The 12,566-nt window shown below is 32.9% G+C and overlaps 1 protein-coding gene across 2 annotated transcripts; it reads left to right on the plus strand.

Moving 5' to 3' along the window:
- The first annotated feature begins 7,181 nt into the window (after nucleotides 1-7,181).
- On the plus strand, nucleotides 7,182-11,888 carry LOC110896039. 2 transcript variants are annotated; one of them, XM_022143459.2, is made up of 6 exons: nucleotides 7,182-7,374; nucleotides 8,274-8,462; nucleotides 8,539-8,682; nucleotides 8,896-9,018; nucleotides 10,158-10,301; nucleotides 11,215-11,888. In XM_022143459.2, the coding sequence occupies exons 2-6, from the start codon at nucleotides 8,304-8,306 to the stop codon at nucleotides 11,641-11,643; spliced, it is 999 nt and encodes a 332-aa protein (XP_021999151.1). In that variant the 5' UTR covers nucleotides 7,182-7,374; nucleotides 8,274-8,303; the 3' UTR covers nucleotides 11,644-11,888. The 2 variants fall into 2 exon arrangements, with proteins under 2 accessions (XP_021999151.1, XP_035836371.1); XM_035980478.1 differs by lacking the exon at nucleotides 7,182-7,374 and having other exon boundaries at nucleotides 7,435-8,462.
- The last annotated feature ends 678 nt before the right edge of the window (nucleotides 11,889-12,566 follow it).

A 12,566-nucleotide genomic window follows, 5' to 3' on the forward strand; every position in this document is an offset into this window, starting at 1 on the left:
TTACTTAAACATCCAGCGGATTCACAACGAATGACAGAGTATAGCCCGAATTCGGGCAATCACTCAAACATCCTGTCGGAATCACGACGAATGACAAAGTATAACCCGAGTTTGAGCAGCACTTAAACATCCATCGGATAGTCTCAATCGATCGGATAAAGTATCGTACCAGTGATTAGAGTTATTACCCTAATAACGGGCAGAGTTTAGGGATTTAGAGGGTAAAATCCCGAGCTATTATTTACAAAAATAAAAGCTGACGGAAAGAAAAGAATTGAACAGCGATCGAGTTAATACCCGGCATCGTAGCAGCACCCCGCTATACTAATTAGTGATTCGTGTGTGTTTTAGAACTGATTTTGTGATAACTCGACGTACAGACCGAAATTTTACGTCGTTTCAAAGACAGAATGCAAGTCCCAATGTCGGCTATTTATACACGAAATTTGACATGCTTACGGACCGTAAGCCTAATCCCTTACGGTCCGTAAGGGACACCTAAGGGTCATAGGGTTGCCACACGTGGGACTAGGCTTGCTGAGTCAATGAATTCGAAAGTTTATGTTTTGACAACGTTTTAAGAGGATAATCGTCAACTAGGGTTTACCCCCCTTGAGTTTTAGGGGCCCTGATCCTGATTCCGATTGTTCTGGAAACGTTAGGGTTTATGCAGAATTACTTGGGTGTCTCAATTAGGGTTTCCTTATTGGATAATTATCATACTATGTATTAATTTGAGTGAGAGTTGTTACATCCTCCCCACCTTAATAAAAATCTCGTCCTCGAGATTTGGACTATGATATTTTCTTGGGGTTATGTTACTTCTTTTAATTAATAGAAAAAATATATTATGGGATGGAATCAAAAGATATTTGATAGGCATGAATTCTGAAATAAAATGACTTGGAGAAACAATAGGATTTAATGTCAGAAAGGAACTTACTTTGATCAATGGAGGGAGATTCTGAATTGATACATCTCTATTTGTGAGTGGAATGATTTGTTAATGATTATCCCGAAAATCAACATTGTTTACTTAAATGGTAAGGATACACTAGACAATAGAATTTAGGGTATCGTAATCTGAGTACATAATTGTACCAAGAATATTAAAATGACGAATCAAACGAATGACGAATGAATAGGGTTTATTATTAGCACAGGCTACAAATTTATACGGATACTGCAAGGTATTGTTATGATTGAAAGAGCTCAATAATTATGGTGACCGAATCAATTCACCGTTTTCGAAATTAACTGAGAGTTTAAAGAAAGTGAATCTGGATATTTCAAAAGATGAAATGTTCAAACGAATGAGATGAAATGATATAGTTTCCAAGGTGATTGGGTTCAAGCCAAAAGATATATGATCACTGAATGTGAAGGACTTTTAGAATCAATAAAATTCTTTGTCAAAAGAAAGCTTATTTTGATTGGCAACTGAGGAAGACCTAGAATTGACAGGTTTAAAATGAAATAAAAGCATGAAAATGATTTGTCAAATATTGAATTATGATATGAGAAAATCAATGTGCTGAGATGGATGAAAAGACAATAAAGTTAGTGTATTTTTTGTCTTAATACATAATTGTATTCAGATGATTTTAATCGAAATGTTTGATTAAAGATAGGTGATATTTTGATTTAATACCTTTTCCTTTTATGTTATCATAAAGTAGAATAATAAATAAATAAATAAATATAGATAGGTTTAAAATATCAAAACCCATGGTAATTTTGACAAAATAATGATATATGTTTTATAAATAGGTTTACCTAATATCCTAGAACTCACGATTATCATTTTTAAAATCAAGTATGTTTAACTATAAAATTTTATAATATGGTATTTTAAATCATAAGAGTAAAATAATAAATGTTTATTTTAATATCAAGCATACTTAAATATTGACTTGCGTAAATAACATTTGATATTTTAATATATATATATATATTATAAAAGAATATTTCTATAAATATTTAATAGTTTGTGAAATATTAATCAAGGTGAACATATATTTATAATATGTCTTTTTCATAAATACTTAGACAATTATTTAGATAATTTTATTCGTCCCTTTAATTGTTTTATAAAAATATGTCTTTTCTTTTCAGTACAAAGTATATATATTTCTATATATAATATAAAAATATTTTTATATATAATTGAAATTTACTAAATAAGTATGATGTCTTAATTTATATACATTAAATAGTTATTATCATGGTTGGATATTGGTTAGTGCTGCCTTGTTTAAGCATGGGTGATCAGTCCATGCCTAACTAAGGCTAGGCTATCCAATATTTGCCCTTGACAATAACCCTAGTACCTAATAATACTAATACTACTATTATTAATATATTATACTAATAATAAAACTAATATTAACTACCAAAAATAAATAATAAATAACTAAATATAAATTTAAATGAGATTAGCACAATCTTCAAATTTGTGAAAACGTCACCACAAGGTGATCGTGATCAAAGAAATGATTTGATGAATTCGAAGACTAAACAAGCATGTTATGGTTCAAGAGAATTGAAGTGGTTGTTGCGACTATTTTGAATATGATGGCTTCAATCCATCATATGGGACTTTGAATTGAATACGTTATACGAGCAAGTTCAAACAATTGAACTTGGTGTAAACAAAACGAGTTCATGTATTAATAAGAAATTTTGGATATGGTTACAACAAAAACCATGTATGCTAAAGGAAATTGAGTTTTTCAAGAAACTTATTGACTTGATATCAAAGAGTCAACGTTTTGCAATAAACGTGGTTTATAAATGCAAAGATCAAGTATAGTGATACGATATTTGAACTTTTGATAAAAATAACAAATTGGAATGAAGCCCTCCAGTGGTCTTCATAAATCAAACGAACCACATGCGCAACAAACAGTGCATGTGTAAAGTGTGGATTTACCAAGAAATGGAATAGATCAATATTTGCTACTATGAAAGAAATCCTCATGGTATGATGACTAGTAGAGGAAGTAGAAACACGAAAGTCAACTCTTTATAGGCAGAAGTCAGAATTGCAACGAAAGAAATATAAGAACTTCTTATCTGGAATTTCGTGTGATAACTATTTGTTAAATGACATTATCAGAGAATGTCGAATGAAGTGAAATGAAATAGGGGATTTGCAAAAATATATGACTTCTTTTGTAGTGCTAATAATTATGACTCAGGTTAGACTATGCACCGATGTTTTGTGAAATATTGTTCCAACGTACCTCAGCGAGATTTTGATCGTTTGTAAGATCATGTGGCAAAGTGCCGCTTTTTGATTAGGAGTTCTTTTACTGACGGAATTTAGTATTGGTATCATCGTGCCCAAATTTATATTTCTCAAAGGTCTTGCCTTGGAAATTGTATGTGATACACTTTGATGTCTTGTGGACGTGAAATTTTAGGTTTCATGTGTTTTCTGGTGCATTAGCACAACTTTAGATGTTTCTTACTTGCGTTAATAGTTTATGATAACGCATTGGTAATTCTTATATTTTTGGATGGTGTCCCAACTTAATGGGTTTCCAGTATTATTTTGTTGCACAAGTTACGAGGTAGATGATCAAACGAAATAATGTTTGACATCGGAATTATAGATATATGCGAGAGATTTCTGATAAAGAAATCTAGAATTATTATTGACACAGATGTTTGTGTTTTATTCGTAATTATCAATCGTTATGGTTTTTGGAATTTCTTATAGATATACATATCTATATATTTATATATTTCACATGCTGTAATATACATACCTTTCATAAGGTTAATGTATTTAACATATTCCTATTTCCAAAAACAAGTCAGATATCAGATCATGATATTATTTAGGGAAATCTTGTCACTTGTTTGACATACTATATACCCCATCTTATCCGATTCGCGCCGGAGAGGTAATATCAGTATATCCGGACAAGCTGGAGAGTCTGCTACTCTATACCCAGTTTTGCCGGAGAAAATTTTCTATTTCCCACAAATAGTATCTTTTCAAGATTTTAAAAATGCCTCTTTTATTAGGGCTTTTATTCAGAATCAAGGAAATTTCTATTTCCATAACAGATCTTTAGTCTAGACCAAGTAATCTCAATAAACAAGTATAAATAGCAATTAAATGCTATTGTCTGCTAATCGTTATTCTTATGGGATGCCAATATCCATTACATTATACTTATTTATACTTATATAAGTAATTTTATCTTGAAGCTTATATTAAGGCAAAATTCTTAAGTTCGAGTCTAAATATCATTCAGAGTGCGATCAGATAATATTAAGTTTCTAACTTTCCGTTTAAGGTTAGGTATTATTATAACACCTAATTGCTTTAAACAAGTGGCTTAGCTTATACTAAGGCATCTTTTCTTATGTTCAAGTCTAAATACTATCAGATGTGCTACTAGTTAATAGCAATCTCCTAACTTTTTTATTTAAGCTTAGGTATTATTATCACAACACCTATTGGCTTAAAGTAGTGGCTCTGATACCACCTTTTACTGTCACGACCCTCGACCCCATTCTGGACGGAATTGGGAGCCGCGAGCAGCCCAGTGGTACCGGTGATTACTTTTAAAAACATTGCAGCGGAAATTTTATCAGGACCGTGAGTTAGGAAAAATATCAGAGTTTAGAAACACCGGATTTATTTAAATAAATGGAATAAATTCCATGTTTTACAAAGGTAGCTTTTAATACGGGATAAACCCAAAAACAATATTTCTTAAGTTGATTTAATTAATAAAATAAGCCACTTCTTGAAGTCCTCCAGTGCTGGATTCAATCCTTACTCCAATCTACTATAATTACCTGAAACGCGTTTTTAAAAAGGTTTTGTCAGCGGGAAATACTGAGTGAGTTCATTCAGGTTTTATAAAAACAGATTTGTTATAATTCACAGTATTAAGAGCGATTACAATGTCTCTACTATCAAACCAACTACCCACGGTACTTTACCACTCGACCCACTGGCCCACCTGTCCAGTGGTGTCTGTGATTATGGTCATACCACCCATTGGCTGCCCCAATGTTGAAGATTATCAAGTAATGTATACAAAACCCCACATACCGGCTGTAATATGGTGATTACAAAGACTTAATCCCTGTAATTATAACTTTGAAAATAATTTGGAGGTTTGTAAAACAGTTGATAAAAAGAGAATGACTCACTTTATTAGCATGCAAGATTGAGTAAATAAGCTTCTTGATTCTACTTCTTCCGATAATTAAGCATGCACTTTATTATTCTGGATCTTCTGATGATTTAATAGTTTGTTTGGTTGTGAGTGTGTAGTTGGGAGTATTTTTCAGTAGTTAAACATATAGTTTAACAGAATGGAATACGTATTTGTGTAAAACCCAAATCAAACCTTAACGGTAGTCACGAGATTCGAACATTAACGAATTCCACAAAGTATAGTCTTATTCAGACAGTACTTTGGTATCCATTTAATGAACTCACAAAGTATAGTACTTTGGATTCCGTTTAACGAAATTCACAAAGCAGAACACTTCGGCATTCGTTAGATGGTTTTTCCTGAATCGATCGGACAGAACATCGCTTTGGTGATTATTGGTTAGAACACCAATGTATAGAGAGAATAATAGAAGAAATGAACAAAGGAAAATGAATCCTAAGCTTCCTATTTATAGGTAGATTTATTCCTTAGCTAGGAAGTTTCCTTAACCATTAAGTTTCCTTAACTATTAAGTTTTACTTAACCATTAAGTTTACTTAACCATTTAACTATATAACTTACTTAGCTTAATTAATTTCGCTTAGCTTAATTAATCATGCTTAACTTAATTAATCGTTCTTGGCTTAATTAATCTAGTTTAGCTTAATTAATCCCCCTTAATTAATTAATTAATCACACTTAACTTGATTAATAGATTAATTAATCTACTCAGTTAACTTAACTGCTAAGTTTTTTTTAAGTTTACTTAATTATTAAGTATTCTAGCAGTTTCCTGATTACGGGTTCTAATTTCTAGACACAATGGAACTCGTATTAGTGTATTAACTCAATTCAACTTTAACGATAATCACGAGATAGAAACCCTCACAACGAATGACAAAGTGCGTTACTTAAACATCCAGCGGATTCGCAACGAATGACAGAGTATAGCCCGAATTCGGGCAATCACTCAAACATCCTGTCGGAATCACGACGAATGACAAAGTATAACCCGGTTTGAGCAGCACTTAAACATCCATCGGATAGTCTCAATCGATCGGATAAAGTATCGTACCAGTGATTAGAGTTATTACCCTAATAACGGGCAGAGTTTAGGGATTTAGAGGGTAAAATCCCGAGCTATTATTTACAAAAATAAAAGCTGACGGAAAGAAAAGAATTGAACAGTGATCGAGTTAATACCCGGCATCGTAGCAGCACCCCGCTATACTAATTAGTGATTCGTGTGTGTTTTAGAACTGATTTTGTGATAACTCGACGTACAGACCGAAATTTTACGCCGTTTCAAAGACAGAATGCAAGTCCCAATGTCGGCTATTTATACACGAAATTTGACATGCTTACGGACCGTAAGCCTAATCCCTTACGGTCCGTAAGGGACACCTAAGGGTCATAGGGTTGCCACGCGTGGGACTAGGCTTGCTGAGTCAATGAATTCGAAAGTTTATGTTTTGACAACGTTTTAAGAGGATAATCGTCAACTAGGGTTTACCCCTCTTGAGTTTTAGGGGCCCTGATCCTGATTCCGATTGTTCTGGAAACGTTAGGGTTTATGCAGAATTACTTGGGTGTCTCAATTAGGGTTTCCTTATTGGATAATTATCATACTATGTATTAATTTGAGTGAGAGTTGTTAAAATACTTAACCATTCAGACATCTGCTCGTAAAACAAACAGGCTGCTAAACTAGTAAAAAATCTGAACTGTTAAAAACCCGACAAAGAGCCCTATAATTTTTTCCCCAATAAGCCTAGTACGTCATTGTACCGAGAACATTCCCCAAACATCCTCCATGAAAGAACATTTGTAAAGGACTAAAATCCAACCGCTAAACGCCATAATATTAGGTAAAATTATTTTAGGCCGACTTTGAGTGCTTTTAACTTTTAAGTTTAACACGTGGAAAATATTAGTCAATCTTTTGACGTTTGACTTCTTGTTACATTTGATCAAATCGGCAGACGTGAAACACGTGGGAAGCAACCATTGGGTGGGTAAACTAACTGTTTTGGCACGATAGCATTGCAATACCATTACCGACACAAATGAAATTCATGCGGATAATAATAATATATTAATATATTAATATCTTCATCCTCCCAAATTGCTTCAATCTTTTCAATTATAAGTTGATTGAATCTACAACGAATTCGATTTCACTATATCAGTAAGTCAAATTCATTTGTTTTGATGCTTTTTTGCATGCTTCATTGCCTCAAAACCCTAATTTTGCATAATATATATATAAGTTGCTTGTAATATAGCAAATTTGATCGAGTTTATTTGAATTGGAGTGTAATTAGTTCATGATTTGAATTTGTTGAGCTGCGGTTGTTGTTATTGAACGAGAATTGTAGCTGTGACGTCAGGCATTTGTCATGGAGGAATTTAGGGTTTTCGTTAGCTGTATATATGTATATAGTTGGTTAAGTGTTGAACTGATTCAAATTTCAGTTGTTAGTACTTTTGTTTTGATTATTTATGCAGAGTTTATTGCCTTGAAAACCTAATTTCTGCTTAATGTATTGTTATTTGGGGGGAATTTAGGGGTTTCTGTAAGCTGTATATAGTTTGTTAACTGTTGAATCGATTCAATTTCAGTTGTTAGTACTTTTGTTTTGATTATTTATGCAGAGTTTATTGCCTTGAAAACCTAATTTCTGATTAATGTATTGTTATATGGGGGAATTTAGGGGTTTTCGTAAGCTGTATATAGTTTGTTACATGTTGAATCGATTCAATTTCAGTTGTTAATATTTCTGTTTTGATTATTTATGCAGAGTTTATTGCCTTGAAAAACCTAATTTCTTATTAATATATTGTTATTTTGGTGAAATAGCAAATTTGGATGAGTTACATTGTTTTTTGGTTTATAGAATGTGAATGTGTTTAGGAAGTAAGAAGCTCGGTAGCGTTCGTTTCGTGGAATGTAATAGAATTGGAATTTGCGTAGGAATTGAAATTTGATTTGGAATTTAGGCGTGTTTGTTTCACATAATGGAATGGAATCCGGATGAAATTGAAATGTGGATTTCGTTTCTTATGCTATTGTTCAATTTTTATCAGGAAAACAGTTAAAATCTATTAAGAAACTCGATGTTCACGACTGATTTAAGACCGATGGGTGAAAAAGAAGCCAATAATTCAAGGAAAAATGTTCAAATGCAAAAGATGAACAGACGTCCACGCATTAATCTTCCAGCACTTCGAGGCTTCTTATTACAGTTTCCTGGAAAAGTTCAAAGGCATTTGAAGGTCGGTTAATACTTTTATTTTAATCACTTGATTATCTTATATTCTGTTAAAAACTTTTTTATTCCATACAATGCAGTCAAGGTTCAAGAGACCAACGGAAACAGAGGGATCGAACAGGGAGATGTTCAAACTCAAGGATGCGAAATTCAGTTTAGAGAAGCAAATGCAAGCGTGGAGGAAAAATCCCGTGTGGGATGATGATCAACCCACTTCGATTGAGGTAAAAGTGGTCTAGAATGTTTTGATGATGTGGAAATACTCTTCTTTCGTAAGGTAGTTAATATTGAAGTCTATGGGGTTCCACTCTAAAACCAATTGGTGATAGAGGGAGTAACCCAAGATCTTATTAATACAACCGGAAGGTCTTATTCTTTCGATGTGGGATAGGGCTCCTCCAATAGTTAAAGCATTTTGTTTTCCAACTAATTTTCAGGTTGTTGTACCCAAAGGATCTTTATGCCAACTAAATGTGAAAACGAATGTGGGTTTGCCCCCAGATGCAATATACAACATTGTAACCGACCCCGACAATAGAAGGGTCTTCAAGAATATTCAGGTAAGTGATTAGAACATGTTTTTATGTGTTTCTTTTTTTTTTTTTTCCATTCCTATGCAGTTAATATCGGTGATATATTGGTTATCTGTCCCCATGTAAAATATCGGTCAGAATATTGGTACCAATATTATCAGTGTTATTGACCAATATTTGACCGATATATATCAGTACCTTGCTTCTTAGTTCTACCATTCGTCTTTCTTCTTATTGCTACTATTAGTGTTTTAAGTGTTAATTGTTAGTGTTTTGCAAGTTGCAAAAGATTTATTTGTTAATGGTAGGAGAGTACACTGAATTGTTAGTGTTAAATTGCTATATAGCCTATATATATATATATATATATATATATATATATATATATATATATATATATATATAGGTAGAGGATCCTGTAAAAAGTGCTCAAAGTGTAAGAAGTGTGAGAAGTGTATTATAACACTATATATAATACTATATAACACCATATAAACACCGTATAACAATATGTAACACCATATAATACCATATAACACTATGTAACAGTATATATCATTATATAACAAATATAACACTATAGGTTGTCTGATAGCATGTCTATGATAGATGTATAGTGTTATATTTGTTATATAATGATATATAGTGTTACATAGTGTTATATGGTATTATATGGTGTTACATATTGTTATACGGTGTTTATATGGTGTTATATAGTATTATATATAGTGTTATAGTACACTTCTCACACTTCTTACACTTTGAGCACTTTTTACAGGATCCTTACCCTATATATATATATATATATATATATATATATATATATATATATATATATATATATATATATATATATATATATATATATATATCTAAATTCTACATGATATTAAAATTACCGATATCCCACCGCGATAACCTATATCTCAAATATCAATCCTTGACCGATATCCGATATTTTACCACATTAACTGCATAGTGATAGTTCCATTCACAATGAACGAAGAAATAACAAAAAAGAGGAGGCCATCAATTTCTTGATGTAGCATATGGCAGTAAATGCTTTTTAAACCGCTTTATATCCATGACATATTGTAAAGAATTTGACTATCATGATTCTCATTGTTTCTTTACTCTATGCTGAATAATGTCCCTTTTTGTGTCAGGCTGTACTATCCAGAAAGGTTTTGCTCGATGAAGGTTCAAGACAGATTGTGGACCTGGAGCAAGCTGCTATATGGAGGTTTCTATGGTGGTCAGGAACCATTTCTGTTCATGTTCTTGTAGATCAGAACCGAGACGATTACTCTGTAAGTGAGAAAACTATCTTCTGAAAAGTTTATTTATTCATTTACTCATTTCATCTCTAATGTATTAAATGGCTAAAATAGAAAAGGGTTTTGCTAACCATAACTGTGAGGCTTGAGCTCGGCACTAGAACATTAGGCTAAGCTCAAGTCAGCTTGATAGCTCGATGATTCTTCAAGATGTGGGCTTGATATTAATAGCCAAATTCTTATCAAATATGTATGCATAGGGCTGCAAACGAACCAAACGTTAGGCGGACAGTTCGTGAATCGTTCGGCGGGAAGTTCGTTTGTGTTCGTTCGTTTATTAAACAAACGAACACGAACAATAAATTTCGTTTGTTTAGTTAAATAAACAAAGGTTGTGTTCGTTCATTTATGTTTGTGAACGTTCGGTAACGTGTTTGTTTGAGTTCGATAGTTCATTAGTGTTTTTAGTTTTTATATTTTATTGAAATACTTCAAAATTTCCAACAAATAAAATATTTAATAAGTGTTAGTGTATTATATATTATGTTCATGAATGCTTGTTTGTGTTCATTTGTTTCCATTTGTATTTATGAACAATAGTCTGTGCTCATTTGTGTTCATCAACTTTCGTTGCCTAAAATTAACAAACAAACACAAAAGAACAGGAACAAGTTCATTTCCTTAACAAAAGAACACGAACATAAAATCTCGTTCGGTATGCATTCATGAACAGTTCGTGAACACATATATTTCTTTAAAACGAACACGAACAAGGTCTTGTGTGTGTTCGTTCGGTTTGTTTGCTGCCAGTATGCATGCTCGACTTTGGCTCGAACTCACACGCGCACAAATACCTCTCTGTGTGTGTGTGTGTGTGTGTGTGTGTGTGAAGTACAAGCTCAAAAATAGAAATGAATCATTCCTCGATTATTTTGATGATTTGCAGATGAAATTTAAGCAAGTTACACCAGGATTTATGAAAAGGTTTGAAGGTAGTTGGAAAGTAGAACCAATACTACTTGATGAAAAACTATGTCATCCGTTCAAGCCAAAAACGTTATCCGAATACATGTCATGCACTCAATGCAACGGTAGGATTGCATCAAAAGTGACACTTCAGCAACTTGTGGAGCCCGCTATCGTTCCTCCTCCACCTATCTCATGGTATCTTAGAGGAATCACCTCAAAAACGGTAGAAATGCTCATAAACGATTTAGTAGAAGAAGCTGCTCGAATCAAAGGTGTTTCGGCTTCTGCCACAGATGTTATCACCACAAACCCGAATCTTGATCAGGTTTCGTCTAATGAAATTCAAACACTTGATATTAAAGAAAGATGGGCGTTGAGACGACGAAATTCACGCAGAAATTTGTAAAAAGAAAGAAGAGATCGGTTTTAAGCCACTAATCGGTAAGTCATCCCACTCGTGAGTTGTTAGTTATACTATCTGCATAATGCTACATAATAGTTCTCTAATGCTAATGCTACATAATGTTAAGGTTGTTGTATGTCTTTTTGTACATGTTTGATTATGTGATCCAAAGAACATTTGCAAAATGAGTTTATTCATGAATCAGTATTATTAATATCTGATTATGTATCCAAAGAACGTTTGCGAAATGAGTTTATTCGTTAAATTAGATTAGAGATGACAAAATAGGCAGCATGGTAACGAGTTAAAATCGGTAAATTTTGATTCGAGTCAGGGATCATACTTAAGATCTCAATCGGTAAACTTGTTGTCCGACTACCTGCCATTGCTTTGTAATTGCCCTTTTTCGTGTGGAATGATATTGTAGTAATTTCATTAAAAAAAAATCTAGACAAAAAAAAATAAATAAATAAATAAATCTTGATCTATGTATTTGTTGAGCAAAATTACTGACCTTGTAAACAACCATTGAATCCTTGATGGCAATAGGATTACAAGATGTATATCCGATATGATGTTGCTTGGTTTAAAAGTGATAGCACGAACCTTCACCTTATACATGCGTATAGTTCCAGCCCTTATACAGTGGCCGAGGATCTTCATTTCGTGCTGCGTGACAGATTACTAGCAAAACCAAAGAAAGAGGATCGAACAGCCACTATCACATCGTTAGATGAGCTTCGTCGAGCTTTTTTGTATGATGAAAATAATGCATGATACACTATTACATTTTAAAAAGCTATCTGTTGCTTGTGTATATGATACACACAGCACACTATTGGTGGTTATGACTTGTTCGACCCAATTAACCACTAAAGATGAAACATGTTATCTAAATGTTGTTCCAGATCCGACTTTTGACAATA

The sequence above is a fragment of the Helianthus annuus genome, chromosome 12, assembly GCF_002127325.2.
Source record: "Helianthus annuus cultivar XRQ/B chromosome 12, HanXRQr2.0-SUNRISE, whole genome shotgun sequence".
NCBI classification, from domain to species: domain Eukaryota; kingdom Viridiplantae; phylum Streptophyta; class Magnoliopsida; order Asterales; family Asteraceae; genus Helianthus; species Helianthus annuus.